Source organism: Alligator sinensis, unplaced genomic scaffold, assembly GCF_000455745.1.
Source record: "Alligator sinensis unplaced genomic scaffold, ASM45574v1 scaffold282_2, whole genome shotgun sequence".
Lineage (NCBI taxonomy): Eukaryota > Metazoa > Chordata > Crocodylia > Alligatoridae > Alligator > Alligator sinensis.
This window is the reverse complement of record NW_005841879.1, coordinates 4,177,560-4,194,146: the sequence shown is the minus strand read 5'-3', so window position 1 is coordinate 4,194,146 and position 16,587 is coordinate 4,177,560. Positions and strand designations below refer to the sequence as shown.

General features: G+C 45.6%; 1 protein-coding gene across 1 annotated transcript; it reads left to right on the top strand.

The window, feature by feature from the left end:
- Positions 1-50: 50 nt before the first annotated feature.
- SCPEP1 (serine carboxypeptidase 1) lies at positions 51-16,012 on the top strand. The gene is made up of 13 exons (XM_014527977.2): positions 51-176; positions 2,984-3,126; positions 3,872-3,961; positions 4,508-4,663; positions 5,171-5,245; positions 6,170-6,242; positions 7,516-7,553; positions 7,770-7,898; positions 8,840-8,924; positions 9,849-9,962; positions 10,903-11,040; positions 15,158-15,321; positions 15,624-16,012. Exons 1-13 carry the CDS (start codon positions 131-133, stop codon positions 15,687-15,689), a joined length of 1,317 nt encoding a protein of 438 aa, XP_014383463.1. The 5' UTR covers positions 51-130; the 3' UTR covers positions 15,690-16,012.
- The last annotated feature ends 575 nt before the right edge of the window (positions 16,013-16,587 follow it).

Here is a 16,587-nt window from a genome sequence, read left to right as displayed (position 1 = left end):
TCGAAGTGCAACCGCAGCCGCGCTGCGCCCGCCCCGACGGGCGCCGCCATCTTGGGGAAGGGTGGGGACGGCGCGGCGCGAGGGACAAACCGCGCCGGACGCGCTCGCCCCGCCCCTCCCCGCCAGCGCCATGGAGCCAAGGCTGCTGCTGCCGCTGCTGTTCGCCCTGGGCTCAGGTAGGCGCCCCCACCTCACCCACCCTGCAGACCAGTGCGAGGGCATTCGTTGCAATACCCAACCATCAAATGTCGTTTTTAGGGCATTCAGCAAAAAGATGAGATGTTGAATCCGATTCCTAGACGAGTCCCGTGGGGTTTGGTTTGGTTTTTTAAATGCACAACTCCTTGCTGACCTAAGGACTCAGTCGTGTCAGTGCATCCTAGAGCTGGCAGCTCTCTTCCCGGTCCTTCAATCCTAGCTCCTCGTGCCCAGGCCCGGTCTGGGCTCCTTCAAGTTGAGGCAAGGTGTTGCGCGCCCGTCCAGGATGCGCAGGGCCGGGGCCGCGCCGTACGGGGTGACGACGCAACAGGCTCCTTAAGTCGAAACGGCGTTGCTCGGAACCGATTTTCCCATAGGAACAATGTTACGAGTCAGTTTATACATTTATAATTTATTAATGTTACACGTCAGTTTATAAAGGTTGTAAGTGCCATTGGTTGCAACTCGAAACGTCTTAAGTCGAGGGTTGCCTGTATTCCTGTGTCCCAGGTCCTTGTTCCCAGGTCCGGTCTCGGCTCTTTCAGTTTGGGGTAAGCTATTTCGCGCCGGTCTGGGGGCGGTTAGCGGCCAGGCCGTGCCCTGCGCCGACGGACTCAGAAGTGTCCCCCGGCCCTGCAGAGGTGTGGTTGGGGGGGACCCAAAAAGGATTTTGCCCCATGATCCCAGCCTCCTCTCGGCTCTCTCTTCAGGGCTCTAGGTACTTGCTGCATGGTATTATTTTCTGTGTTTATTAGTAAAGATACGTTTTTGATGAAATTCGAGCTCTTCAGCTTGTCTAATTCATTGCTGGCATCTTTTAATTGTGTGAAGATCAGCTTTGAAAAAGGAACCAGGAACTGGGAACAAGGAACCAATTTCAGCTTCGTGAGCTCCTCGTGGAGCTGCGGAGACTGTTGATAAAGATAAGTGGCGGGGCGATGTTGTTTGTCTCGTGCCAGCTATCATCTCCTTGCACAAGCGGCTTTAGCTTTAGTGTCTCACGGTTGTTGTGAGTTGTGACACTAGTGACCTGTCTGAGCCCGGTCTGCGGTGGGGCCACAGAGGTGGTGGCTCACGAGCTGTGAAATGGCAGTGCCTTGTTTCAGCTGCTCTGAGTCACTGTAAGCCATGGGACAGGCCAGCACCGAGGCATCTGAATAAGCTGAAGGCTGGTGCAAATGAAGGGTTCAGGCTGCACTTCTGCTTTCAGAAGTGGAGGGGAGGAGTCCAACTAATTAGCTAAAATACACCTTCCAGATGCACCAAGGTTGATCTGAAGCAGCTGCACGGTTAATTGCAAAGAATTCTGCTTGAAAACCAATAGATGACTTGGGTTTAGGACCACATTTATTCCTCAGAATAGGTTAATAGTTTTATGGGAGGTGCTTTAGCTTGTTAAATTTCCACCCTGCCACCATCTACTGATCTGGGCTCTGTTGCTCCTGGATGTTTCAGTATCCATGACCCAAACTCCTTGATCCTAAGCAATAAGGTTCCCCTGGAGTGCAGCAGACTGACATCAAGTCCCCGAGGTAGATCCTGCACCCACCTGCCTGCAGTTTTCATGAGAAGGTTATGGATCTGGTTGCTGGATCAGGGGTTCTGGGCTGACTGACCTGGTACTGGTGTGTGTTGGAGGTTGCTCCTGGATTGGAAAGCGGTGATTCTGTAGTTGCCTTCTACTGAGCATAAGATACTGTATTTTTGAGGCAGGAGCATGTCAGTCTGAAAAGTCTGCCAATGACAGCGTAATGCAGATGTTGGGGGTAGCTTTATTTTTGTGACCATGGCATGGGATGAACTGAACTACATCCGTTTTTGGCAGTAAGAAGGAATGGAAAGTCTTGATGCTGTACCGTGTCCTGAAAAATGTCTGAGAGCCACGTGAGAGCTAAAGACGACGCAGCTAAACTATGACAACATGTGTATAAAGAACATGCTGCAGACTGCCTCCAAGTAACCCTTCCTCTGCTTGCAAGGTTTTCCAGACGTCCTGGGTAGATAACGCTGCCAGTGGAATGTAGACTGGTTCAAGGCCACAGTTACTGCTGCTCCTTGCAACAAAAATATCTTCCCCCAGAAATCTCTATTTAGTCTAAAATAGGTGGTATTTTTCCAAGTACTGTTCTCCATGGTCTCTCTAATGCTGTTTCTCAGTTGGGGAGCCTTCCTCAGTGCCTATTTCTGTGTTCAAGGTAAGGCACTATGACATTAGGGAGCTGATCCTTGGAATGAATCTGTTTCTACACCATGGGTGATTCAGTCCTTATACTGGTTTCAGTGGGCTTCAGGCGCGGTCCTTAGTGCATTGTCAGTTGGCTTTTCTTACAGCCCGTCTACCCTAAAATTGCCATATTTGGGGATCTCAACATGATTTGGTCCTGTTAGAGGGAGTGAGACCAAACTGTTATGCCTTTTGAGTGAAATCCTGGCCCTGCTGAATAGAATGGGGGTTGTGCCATTGCCTTCAGCAGAGCTGAGATTTCAGCCTGGTTTTCAGAAGTGCTAACCGCACGTCCTCACTAGAAACATTTAATCCAGCAATGGGACAAGGCATAGGTCGCAGTTATGTGATCAAACAGGTAAGCGCATGCCTCATTTAATTCATGGAGACCTAATGATCTCAAAATTGTTTTGAATATAGTCTGACCCCAGATATTTTATTCAGTGCCAAAATCTTTTTTTGTAATTACTGCACCCAAAATTAACATTGTAATACGTCTTGGTTAAAGCCATACCAAATGTTTTGTATGGCTTAGCTGAATATTTTTTCTTTTTCTTTTAGGTGCCATTTTAAAACAATCAGAATCCAAAGAAGCGTGGGGATATGTCCAAGTTAGAAATAATGCACACATGTTCTGGTGGTTGTACTATGCAAACAACCCTACCAAAAACTTCACAGAACTACCTCTCATCATGTGGCTGCAGGTAAGTGGTTGTGGAAGGGGCTTTCAAAGGAAACTTACTTTCATTTCTGCACACGTAAATCTATTGATCAGCCATCACCTTCTGGTAATTCAGAAGTAGCATTCTGCTTTTTCCAAGTAGTTTTCTGTGTCTGGTTCCTGGCTAATGATCCAGGCTTTTAGGTTAGGAAAAAATAATTAAAATGTTATGCAAATATGTGAGTGACTGGGATGCTCTCAGCTGCTCACCGAAATTGTATTGCAGCAACAGAGGAAGTTTTGTAGTGTGATACTGCCTTCTGTGCGAGACACTGCAAAATGAAATGATGGCTCTTGCCCTGAGAAGCTTATATTGAAAGTAAGGTTTGGAGACAGTGGATACAAAGGATTAGAGGCTGAGAGAACTTTTTATACGAGTGGGGAGTGCTGAGCATGTTGAGAACTAACTATTCTCCATGCACCAGTTTGGTAGCTGACTCTTCCACACCATCCTGCACAGAAGCGACTTCCTCTCTGGATGGAAACAAAAGCTTCAGAGCTCTCTCTGCAAAGTAGAAGGTTCCTCTGTGTTTTCCTTAATTGGTGACTGATTCCCTTTCTGAATTCCCTGCACAAATAGCACGTGTATATAATTAAGGGAGATGGGTGGAGAGGGGACTCTGTATTTTAGCATGCAGTGCAGAAACTATTCCTGTTGAGTGACCTTATTCCATTAGTTTACCCTGATTTCCCCAGATTTTAACTTCCTTGTTCTTTTCACCCCATAGGGAGGTCCAGGAGCTTCAGGCTGTGGATTTGGGAACTTTGAAGAAATTGGTCCCTTAAATACCAAACTGAAACCAAGAAACACAACCTGGGTATGATGGAAAGCTTATGATTGGGATAATGTGAGCTTTTTATTTATTGACTCATAGATATGACTTTTCTGAACAAATAACTGACCAAGACGAAAACACCCCAAGAAATACGTTCATCTTAAATTCAGCCATCCCTAGGAGCAGAATCTTTCTTTTAGTTGTGCTCGAGTCCACAAACCTGCTTGAATTATCGTTCCCCAGGTGTTTGCAGTACTTACTTGTTTGGCTTTAAATGCTGCACCCCTAAAATGCTGCAGCTTGAAAAACAGCTGCTTGGGAAAACCCAACTGAGAGCTTCAGCATAGGCATATTCATTGGTTTTGGTGGAGAAAATGTAGTTGGATGAATTATGTGTTGCAAACATTTGGGCCTAAAATTAAGGGAAACATGGAAAGATATTATTTCAGTCCATGGCTTTACTCTATGCAACAGACATATAAGCTGTGTCTGGACATCTGCAAATTTCTAAGAGCACCCTTGGGGCTCTGCTGGGAGGGGACAACTGAACTGAGACTGCATTACAGTCCTCTTTCTCTGGTGCTGTAGTTGCAGGCAGCCAGCATACTGTTTGTCGATAACCCTGTTGGCTCTGGATTCAGCTATGCAAATGACAGCAGTGCATTTGCAAAAGATCTCGCCACTGTCGCTTCCGATATGCTGGTGCTGCTTAAAGAATTCTTCAAGAGTAAGGCAGAATTCCAGGTAAGGGACTTCTGACTTTGGTTTAATAGCATTAGAAGAGAGTGCATTGTCAATCCAGGTTTCAAAGAGAGAGCATTTGCCACAGTGTGATGGGAGGAGTTGCAGGCATAATTAATGACCCCTTCTTCCCCTCCACAAATGTAAAGGTGAAATTAGTTGTCTGTGTCAGCCATTGCAGCTGTATTTATTTCTGTTGCTGTCTTTGGCTCCAGCTGTATATCCAGGAGGGCAGATTCCTGTGTCTATATGGACTCTGGACATAGATTATTTCTTGATTGATTGTTTATTTGATTTATATCCTGCCTTATCCAATAGGGTTATCAGATCAGAGCCTTCTTGGTTACAAAAGTGAAAACCACCTCCTCCAAAAGTCATATTCCATGACTAGATATTCAGTGCTTTGGGAGACGAACACCTGAGGTTTGGGTTTTGTGGGTGGCAGAGAGTGGGTAGGACATGTGTTGTGCTTGGTTCCTAACATCCTTGCTGTGTGGCTTCCCCTTCCAGACTCTTCCATTCTACATCTTCTCAGAATCATATGGAGGCAAAATGACAGCTGGCATTGCCTTAGAGCTGCATAAGGTAAAGTATACCCTTGCCTCTAAGATGCCACTTTGCCCACATGTCTACCAAACTGTCACTGTTTCACAAAAAGTCTAATGCTGGATTTGAGCTGGCTTTTTTTGAGCAGCAACTTTGATTTGCCGTTGTAAGAAGCCTTTTCCCCCCTTCATTTACTGTCAGAGAGAAAGCTCTTAGTCCATCTAAGACATAATTAACTGTAAAGTAACTTGGTACCCTGGCAGTCAAGGCACATGCAGAATCCAGGTAGTTTTGTGGAGAGATGGCGGGGGAGTTCAGAGGCATGAAGAGCTACTGGGTGTTTAGTTCCCATTGGAAGTCAATGGGAGTTGAGCATTTCATCACCACCCTTGGACTCTGTCCTGCAAATTTTGTGACCCCAAATCTCTTTCCTGAATTGGATAATTTGACAAACAGGTATCTTGCCCTTCCCAAGGGACAGTGCATTCGAACCACACTAGGAAAGCCTGTGGAGATTGTTGAAATGATCAGATTATTCTCACAGATTCCAACTAATCCAAAGATTTAGCGAGCTTTGTAAAGCATACTGAGTGTCCTGAACTGGCACTTATATATATTAGTGTATGCAGAAACACAAATTACTATATAAGCATTTCCTTCCCTTTCCTTCCTCCATATCCAGTGTAGCCAAACCGGAAGCAGTGTGTGCTCTCCTAGGAGCTGGGATGTACTGTCAGTCATCTGGGGTGCAGATAAGCTTTCGTCATCCTTCATTTCTGATGTTGTCCCTCTAAGTTAGTTAAAATGGGGGGGAGGAGAGGATGTTTCTTGTAACACCAAGGCACTTCTGCTTATTTTTGCATTTGGAAATCTCTCTCTACTACTTAGGATCTGGTGCTTAGCACCTTTCCTTAACTCACCTGTGTATGTACTAATTCCTCTTTCCTTCATGTGTTTCTAAAGGCAATTCATGCTGGAAGCATAAAGTGCAATTTCATTGGCGCTGCCCTGGGGGATTCCTGGATATCTCCCTTAGGTAGGTTCATAGAGTTGGATGACCTCCTGTATATCTATGGGTATATATGGTCTGTCCCTGCTTGAAATGACTGCAGAAAAACAGATTTTAGTAAAGCTGTGTTGATATTCCAGGGAGCTGTGATGCAAACTGACTGTCTTTTAGTAAGTGTCATAATTTCACATTTCTGTAGTAGTAACGAACACGCATGTGTTCACATAAGCAGATGGCAGAGGGTGCCCCCAAATCTCTTTGATACAAGAGTGCTTCAGCTAAAGTGAAGTCACAATGATTCACAAGGCCACAGCTGATTCCTAAATGAAGGTGCAGTGGAGGAGACCTGGCCTCTGCCTGCTGTGATCTGGTATTCTTGCTGATCTGAGAACCACTGACTTGCAGCTTCTCTGTCTTAAGATGCCCAGTGTGAGACTTCTCAGTTCTGACTTTCTCTGCAGGCTGAAGGCCCCCTCTCCCACTGCAGCTGGTGCTCAGCAGCGGGGCACTAGAGCTCTGTTCATTGTTGAAGAGTCTGGCAACTAAGTGTATTTAAAAACAAAATGGCAGGGGGGGAAATGCCAGCTATCCAGCCTCTCCAGATGGGGAGATGTGTGTCAGGAGAATCCGTGTTTCTAAATCTCAGCAATGCCTGTCTTTTTTTTAAAATGATTGTTTCCCATTTATCATTAAAACGAGAATCCACCAGGTGATAGCTGAACAGCTGGGGTGACTTTGCCCTTTGGGAGGAAGAGGTAGAGAGGAAAGACCAAGTCAAAGGACTTCCACTTCCAATCCCGCAGTGAGATTTGTACATCAGGCCCATGACATTGTCTCACCTTGGCTGTGGGAAGCTGGAAGCATGGGACCTATCGGGTCACACTAAACATTGCATCCCAGCCAGGGATGACTTATAGTATTGATCGTCAAAAATCTGACTTTTTTTCTTTCCTCTTGTAATGTTTGCAAGTAGATATGCCTTGACTGTGAATGCTAACTAGTCCAATTTTGTCTATAAATTCTCATACCTTAGCACAGTGCTGCAAAGTTTGGGATTACAATGTCTGTTTGTTGCTTTAGAAAGCTTCCATTAGCTAGCATCGTGGCGGTGGTGGTATTGGTCTTCTGGCTTTGTACTCAGCCTTTTCTGCAGCACCTAAACTTTGAGCTAAATTTTATCTGACAGTGCCTCTTTCCTGAGTACTTCATCTTTGCCTCCATCTGCTCCTGTCATTATTATTCCTGTTACATTAGCAGGAAATTTAATTAGAGACGACTGAAATCCATTTTCTTCCTCTAGATTCGGTACTCTCCTGGGGACCTTACCTTTACAGCACTGTAAGTACCTACCCAAGCTCTTCTGTTTGCAATACCTGTTCTAGGTTTTAGGCTTTGCACAAGAACTTATGCCCATACAATTTAAATCCAAGAGTGAACTCTGACATCTACATGAACATTCAACCAGCATAAAAACCATGTAAAAAAATTAACCTGGCAATGTAATTGTCCATAGCATAAATTTAAAGTCAGTGGTTCTTCCTGTTTGCATTCCAGTCTCTTCTTGATGATAAGGGCCTCACAGAAGTCACTGCTGCTGCCAAAGAAGTCATGGATGCAGTGAATAAAAAGGATTATGCACTAGCCACTCAACTCTGGAGTAAGACTGAAGAGATAATTGAACAGGTAGGAGGCTATCTCTCATAAAGTTTCTGCCATGCCAACCTGGAAGCATTTTTGCACTTGCTTTGCACTGGCCTGAATGGCTACAGGATACAATAGAGAATGAGGCCCAAATGCATGTCAGATAGGGCTGCATTAAAGTTCTGATTGGGTAAAGCTCTGAAATGAGTCCTTAACTTCATGCATGCAAAGAGCCCCATTAATTTCAGCTATAAGACTCAAATGCTGTTTAAGTTAGTCATGTCCATCTGCAAGTAGCACATTGTCACTGAACCTAAAACATCTGGCCAAAAACTGCTTCTTTTTGTGCTTTTTTTGTAGCTAGTTTCACTTCCTTACTCTCACACTCTTGTGGAACCTTTTACTGTTCTTTTTAAGCTAATACAGCCACTGTAATTCATCTGCATTGTACAGCTGAAGGCACAGCCAGGGCTTTACCAATGTGTAAAGCTGCTGTGATAAGAGGAAACTGAGTGAGCAGTCTCATGCTTTGGGGATGGCCTAGCAGAAGAATAAATCTCAGAGGTCTGTGTTATTGAAGTCTTTGGCTGTAGCTGATATAGGTGGAGTAATGCTGTCCTTGTAGATTCACAGCCCTTTCGGTCAAGAAAAAATATCTGTAGCAGGATTTGCAAGTACATACTAGCACATACCTATGTGCATAAGTACCCCAAGTTGGATGTGAATGTTGGCAACTGCCTAAAGCCCCTTCCAGAACTCGGGAAATTAAGGGAACAAGGGGCCGGACATCGTTTCACAAAAGGTCTTACTCAAGATGGAGCCAACAGGGATCTCTTTTAAATAGAGCGCATTAATTCCTGATCTGGGAGGAGAGCTGGAGCCTCCTGTATCAGAAGCATTTTTTTTTCTTTCTTAAACTACTGGAATTGAAGATCCATCCTGATCCTCCTTTCACAAAACAAGCTGTTCTCTTGCTTTTCCAGAACACAGATGGCGTGAACTTCTATAACATCCTGACCAAGCAGGCTCCCACTCTCAAGGAACCAGAACATGAAGCCATCTATCTTAGTAAGTTGAGGCGAGCAAGTTTACACAGTTAAGCTTCCAAGGACCTGAGTTTCAGAGGTACAGGGAACCCACGCCTGTGACCAGAGTGAGCAGGAAGTGTCTGTCGATCACATTCTGAAAATGAGGCTTTGAAGCAGATGCCTGACACACTTGCTCAAGAACCTGGACCTGCTGGGCTCCATATGTAGACAGGGCAGGAGCGTAGATGTTAGGACAGCCATTTCATGGATTGTGCTTCCGTTTAAACAGATCTTGGGATTAGTCATGATGAGCAATAAATATTAGTGCTGTGAAATTTCACAACCTCTAAACAGCTTCTTCCAAACACTTACACTTCTCTCTCTTAGCAGCAGAATGAAAATAGTCTCCCTCCCAGTTATTATCAAGTGAGACACTTGACTTCCACAGTCCTCCTTCAGGTCCTGTTAATATTGACGTGAAAATTAACACGCATTTCTTTTCACCTCTTCCTGCCTCTCTATTGGCTTTCAGAGGCTCATAAGGGAAGTGAACAGCACTGTTGATTTCCAAAAGTATAACCAGTTGTTGCAGCTGCAAACTAACAGGTCTGGTGAGAAGAAGCAATTGTGTCTATGCGTAATAGTGAAAGCAGAGCCCCAGGAAACCTTCTGTGAGCAGCAGTCTGCCTTGGCAGAAAGTGGAAGTAAATAGTCTGTTTCTTTCTTCCATAAAATGAATCGGCTCACAGCAGGGTCAGAATGCTGATCTCTTCCAAGTCAGCAAGGCTTCCTCTGTGATGCTGCAGTTTCAGTAGAAAAGAGCTCATCAGATCCAAATGTAGTGAGCCTCAGGAGATGATTGCAGCACTGTCCTATGGTATTCATTGCATCCCGTGTCTGCCCATCTGCCATTTCAGAATTGAGCATTGTCTGTGCCAGACTAAAGCTTGTTCTTTCTCTGCAGTGAGGCTCTACCAACGCCATGTTGAGCACCTTCACAAGGACCAGTTAAGTGACCTGATGAACGGGCCCATCCGAAAGAAGCTAAAAATCATTCCGGACTCTGTCAAGTGGGGAGGTATCATCTGCTGTCTGGCATAGACCTCGTGGGCAGCTTGTAATGGGCAGTATCATAGTCTGCAAAAAGCAGCTGGCCCTGACTAAGACTCCCCAGGACAGATTGCTGGATGAGGTTTCACAACAGGGCACTGGGAAGCCTGTGGGAGCAAACATGCTGTCAGGTCCAGTCCCCATGTCTTCTTCAGCCCACTGTGAACTAGCCAGGTGCACAGCCTGGTGGGGGGATAGTCTTATTTTCAATTTTAAAAAAATCATGTTCCAAGCCAAATCAGTTCCAAATCTGTGAGTCATTCAAGAACCACATGTGGCCTTACTACCAGCAAACATCTTCCACCCCCACCTGGGGCTTCAGATGTTTCCAAATCATTTGGCAGGCATCCTACATGCAGGCCCAAGCCCAGAGGCTTGGGGTTTGGGTGACCCCGAGTTTCACTTGCCCTCAGCCATATAGCCGCAGGAGCAAGCTAGATAGTCTGCCTCAGACCTGAGCAGCAGGAGCCCACCTGGCCCTCTTGGGTTATATTTGCCAACACAGCTATGTTGTTTCCACCTAGTGTCTGCTGTGAACATGTCACATCTCCCTAAGGTGCTTCCTGGGGTGGTAACAGGGTAGTGGAGACATTCCTTGGGTGCCCAAACAGCCCCCATCAAGTCTCTTCCACGGAAACCCAGTGCAAGGAGGGCGTGGGGGCGGAGAGTGTAAATCCACCACGAGAGAACAGGGGAGGGAAGAAGCTGAATGCCTGCCAGCACCCGCTAGGCTTGTAATGGGAGCTGGAAACTAACAATCAGGAGACACGGTACTGTTGCAAACACTAGTGTGTTGTTCTGCTCCTGGTCCCGGGGTCTTGTTGGGACCCGGCCAGTCTCTGCTCTGCCTCAGCCTTCAAACTCTGTTGATTACAACATGTTTTCCCTGTCTGGGTCCAAATGATTAGGGCAGTCAGAAACAGTGTTCACAAACATGGCTGGGGATTTCATGAAGCCTGTTATTGACATCGTGGACCAGCTGCTGGTGGCCAACGTCAACGTTACCATCTACAATGGGCAGCTGGATCTTATTGTCGACACGATGGGTAAGAACCTTTTTTTGGCTGGGGTTCAGATGGGCTCTGCCCCAGAAGAAATCGGGTATTAGGCTTCATAAAGCTACAGATCCCTGTCTGTGGTACACCAAGGGAAAGGCAGTCCTCTGAGGCCAGTGCCTTTCTGCTCTCCCTTTTGGTGGAGCATCCTGATGGCCATGGTACTTTCTGCTCTTAGCCGCAAAGGTGCGTCACCAATGTGTCTGCATCCCTCTACTCAAGAGTATCTGCACAGACCTGTGGGAGCTGCTGCTGTCTCTCTTCCATCCCTGCCCCACCCCTAGGCATATTCCCCTTGCTGTCTCTTGAACAAAGGAGTGCTGCAGGGGTCTGTTGGCCTAAGTGAGTTGAGGTGGCTATGACTTTCTCCTAAGTAACTTTCTCTTGAAGTTGTCCAGTCCACAGAGACCTTTGCAAAGTTAATTATCCCTAAGTAGTTCTCAGTTTTTAAGGTTAAATCCCACCATACTGGGAGTATTATTCTGACACAACTTTTGCTAAATCATGGTATTTGAGGTGCCATTTTTTTCCTTCCCTCCCATAGCAAAAGAGCATGACTGGTCAAATCACTTCACCTTTTGACTTCAGCTTTTCATGCCCTCCCCTTACACCTTCATGTGAAAACCAGGGGTCACCAATCTTCCCTGTGTCTCAGGGTAAGCAAGGACTGTCTTGTTTGCTGTGTCTTTACAGTGGCAACTCCAGGCTACTCTGAGCACTGCAGCAGAGCAAGAATAAAGTAATTAGTATTGTGAGGTGCTCAGATATTAGAGATCAGTGCCATTGGAAAGCCTATAAACCAGTAGCCTGCAGAGGCTGTTGGCCCTCCTGCTGTGGACTGAGCAAGCTCCCAAGCCAGGCCAGGAAGGTATCCTGATGGGTTTGTCTCCTATACCATCCTCCAGTTGGGCTGCACTCCTCATGAGTGACACTGCTCAGAGTTTGCTCCTTGCTTGCGACACATCAGCAACCACAGATCTGTTTCTCATCGTGAGCAATAGGAAGCTCCACAAAGTGCAGGCTGGGGTGCAATCAGGGGAAGGTGATACACATTTATATGTTCAAGTCACAAACAGAGCTTTGAAATTCGTGCATGTGACTTAATTCCTTTCTGCTCTGCTTCTGCTAATGAGTTTTGATAGCAATCTCTGTGGGGCAGGGACAACATCTCACTGTTCACTGAACAAAATCTAATCTGATGGTGTTCGGTCCTGCCAGTTGAAATCAGTAACTTGATGAGCCTGATATTTAAGATGAAGGGGATGGTGTTGAAAGACGAGGGCACCTGCCTCTTAACAGCAGGTGTCAGCTTGCGTGCATCTCAGTGGCTCAGAAAGTTTGCTCGTGTTGCATTGTTTGGCCAGTTGTGCAATGAAGTGGTTTTTTGCTCTCCACCCTGGGTGTTGCTGGAATATTATAGGCTGCTGCCAGTCTGCCAGGCCTCATTCTCTTTTCTTTCCTCCTTCGTTCAAATAGTCCCCTGCAGTAGGCTGGGCAAACCATCATCTTATATTATGGATGATTTTATCCTTTAGATCTCTCGGCCCCTAACTGCTCAGATGCTCCAGTTCTCTTCTTAGTTCCTTCAGTGAACAGCCCTGCAATCAATAAGTCTCTAGGCTGTCAAAATCTTTAGGTATTTAGGCTGTCAAAACTGATTAGCAGTGTATGGCACACCAATTTGCTATATTTTGAGCTAAAATTGAGCTGCTCTTTTTAAAGTATAAATTGCTCTAGAAATCAGAAGACAGAGATTAGGTGGGGTGGAAGCTGCTTTTTTCTTTTTAATGTCCTAGAATTGGTTTCTCTTTGCTGTCTCAAACTATAATCCTCTCCAGCCTTTTATGCAGACTTTGCCTTCTCAGATGGTCTCAGTTAGATGACTATAAGAAATCATGAAATAATGTCATGTGATGCATGTTTTGCCTCTGGTTTCTGAAGGAGATGTCAATATTATTGCGGTAGCATCCTGCAGGGTGTAGGAAGTGGGGATTCAGGAATACCAGGGGAAACACGGATACGCTGGAATTGCTTGTACTGCAGAATGTCCCAAGGTTCACATCCATGCTTCATTTACGCATAGACCTGAATGCAGGGTGGAAAAAAAATCAATTTTTAAAAAAAATTAAAATGTTTTTTTTAATTGAAATCAGATTTTTCTTTATTTAGTCATGTTTTGATTTTTTTTTTTTTTTGGTTGAGACGCTTTTTTTGAAGAAAATAAACTTGTATAAAGATAGTTTTAATTTTAAGATAAATTAAAGTTCAAAGATATCATCATGGAATAGGGATTATAACTTCTAATTGTATACTATTTGAGACATATTCATGTAACCTTTTTAGAAGTTTCATAGTTTCATAGTTGGTAGTGGGAAGGGACCTGAGCAGATCAAGTCTGACCCCCTGCCATGGCAGGAATGAATGCTGGGATCATATGGCCCAAGCTCGGTGATTATCTAGCCTCCTTTTGAACACCCCCAGGGTAGGAGCAAGCACCACTTCCCTTGGAAGTTGGTTCCAATCCTAGCCGCCCTGACGGTGAAGTAGCGCCTCCTGATGTCTACTCTCGGTCAACTTGTGGCCATTATTCCTAATTACTCCTGGTAGTGCTCGGGGGAACAGGGACTCTCCCATTCTCTGCTCGTCCCCCGGTAAGTTTATAGACGGCCACCCCATCCCCTCTCAGCCTTCTCTTGTGGAGGCTGAACAGGTTCAGGTCCCTCAGCCTCTCCTCATAGGGTCTGCCCTGCTGCCCCCTGATCATGCAAGTGGCCCTCCTCTGAACCCTCTCCATGCTGTCCACATCCCTCCTGAAGTGCGGCGCCCAGAACTGGACTCAGTACTCCAACTGCAGCCTGACCAGTGTTGCATAGAGGGGGAGGATCACCTCCTTGGACCTGCTTGTGATGCATCTGTGGATGCATGACAAGGTACGGTTGGCCTTACTGACCACATCCTCACACTGTCGGCCCATGTTCATCTTGGAATCAATAATGACTCCAAGATCCTTTTCTGCCTCTGCACTGACAAGAAGGGAGTTCTCCAGCCTGTAGGTCTGCTGCTGGTTCTTCCTCCCCAGGTGCAGCACCTTGCACTTGTCAGTATTGAATCCCATCTTATTCTCATCCGCCCAACCCTGTGACCTGTCCAGATCTAGTTGTAGCCTGTCCCTCCCTTCTATCGTGCCCACTTCTCCCCACATCTTAGTGTCATCCACGAATTTGTACAAGGTGCTTTTTCACCCCCTCGTCCAAGTCGCTGATGAAGATGTTGAACAGTGTGAGTCTGAGGACCGAGCCCTGCGGGACCCCACTGCCCACATCCCTCTAGGTCGAAAATGACCCGTCCACCACCACTCTCTGGGTGCGGCCCTCCAGCCAATTTGTGACCCATCTGACTTTGTAGGCATCGACACAACAGTTGCCTAATTTTTTAATGAGAATGGGGTGAGAGACAGTATCAAAGGCCTTCCTAAAGTCCAGAAAGACTACGTCCACTGCAACACCTGCATCCAAGGATTTTGTGATGTGGTCGTAGAAGGCCACCAGGTTGGTCTGACAGGACCTGCCTCTAATGAACCTATGTTGTTTGCCCCCGAGCATAATCTCCCCTGCTGGCCCCTCGCAGATGTGCTCCTGGATAATTTTCTCAAAGAGCTTCCCCAGGACTGAGGTAAGACTAACAGGCCTATAGTTTCCTGGGTCCTCCTTCCTCCCTTGTTTGAAAATGGGGACCACATTGGCCTTTTTCCAGTCCTCTTATAAATAGGTCACAATGGGCCATGGACTATATTAGGGGCCCAATCTTATGGGGTTCCCAGGGGCTCCTCTAGATTAGTAAAGATTAAAGAAAACCACTCTCTCCATGGGACTCAGTGCTCAGTCTAGAAGATCCCATTAAGCATCTCTGTGATGCTTAGTTTCAGTTCTCAAACTGGATTTGTCTCTCCAGATCATAGGCAGACAAGGTTCTTTGGGAAGATGTGATATCTTACATTAGATTTCCTAATATCTTTGCTTTGTGCATGCTAGTGTTGAGTACAGGGGGACATCTCCAGTGCTGCCTCGATTAAAATAATATGCATAACTCCGTTCTGTCCCTGTCTCAGGACAAGAGGCGTGGGTCCGGAAGCTGAAATGGCCTAAGCTGGAGCAGTTCAGCCAGCAGAAGTGGAAGGCTCTGTATGTATGTCCAGAATCCACTGAGACGGCTGCTTTCTACAAGTCCTATGAGAACTTGGCTTTCTACTGGATTCTAAGGGCTGGACACATGGCAAGTAACATGCTCATTTAAAAAAAATAGATGGAAATGATGAGAGCAGTTGTATGCATATTTTTTCTGCTTTTCCTGCCTAGTCTTCCTGGCTTTGCCACAGACCTGGTTGGACCCTTAGCAAGTCACTTTAATGTCTCTGTGACTGTGCTACCCCACCTTTACCTATTTACAAGCCTTCATATTGGATAAGAAGCTGAAAGGCTGTCCTCAAAAAAGCAAGCTAAATAGTAGCATGATTACAAACTATCTAGAGTCCTGCCTCTGCAAAGCAGTTAATATGCATTGTCTTTCTATGCTAGGTACCAGCTGATCAAGGGGAAATGGCACTGAAAATGGTTAGGATGGTGACGCAACAAAAACCCTGATGAAAATGGAGGCCAGCTGGCCTGGCTGATGTGCAGAACTCCTGTGCTTTAGTGGACCTTGGGCCACAGAATGAACTGCAGAACAAACAATCAGTATTTGGAAGTATAGCCTTTCTAATTTGGTAATAAGCAAATCGTTGAAAGAAATGCGTGGTTATGAACTGAAGTGTTGCCTTTGACTTTGCAAACTGATTCTTTACCTCAGTACTGCTTATTATGACTTTCTTATTGGGATCTTCTCTGATAAATAATTTACTTAGAGCTGCTGCCTGTTGTACTGGACGGTTGTATCCATCTTTTATAAAATGTTAGGATTGCTCAAATATTCTTGGTCTGTTTATGCGCCAATATCAAGGCTAATTTGCTGCTTTAAAGAACCAGTCTAGGTTAGCAAACCTGCTGCTTATAGCTATGGATTTTTTTTTTTAAAGCTTTTGAGTCTGAATCATCAGGTGGCATCATTTTCTATCTTAAAGTTGCAGACCTGCTGTGATCTGGCTTGATTTTAAGCCTAGAACCAGTATGGGGGCTTCTGTGCAAGTGGCAGTGGCAGGTGGGGAGGGAGGGGGGGAGGGAAGGAGTTATACTGTGCCTGTCGTTCTGCTTTTTTGATGATTTTTTTTTAATGGTACATTACCCAAGATTTGTTCAAAAATACTTTAGTAGCAAGCAACATCCCTCCAGATGTTTATTCCTAAATAAACTGCAAGCAGCACCTTTACATGAGCAACCAGAACCTTTTTCATAAGATGTTTAATAGTGTTGGCTTAGCCAGAATGGCAGCATAATACTGTGCAACACGTAGGCAAGAACACTGCTGCTAATAATTCAGCCCTCACTTCTGCTCCATGTGAACCAGGCTGGAGTAAGCTTCAACAACGCATGGCGAGATGCTTTT

Excerpts from the sequence above, each read along its gene's own strand:
- SCPEP1 (XM_014527977.2), top strand. The coding sequence starts at position 131 with ATGGAGCCAAGGCTGCTGCTGCCGCTGCTGTTCGCCCTGGGCTCAG. Across the intron at positions 5,246-6,169 it reads TTGCCTTAGAGCTGCATAAG|GCAATTCATGCTGGAAGCAT; the intron begins GTAAAGTATACC and ends GTGTTTCTAAAG. Across the intron at positions 7,899-8,839 it reads CTGAAGAGATAATTGAACAG|AACACAGATGGCGTGAACTT; the intron begins GTAGGAGGCTAT and ends TTGCTTTTCCAG.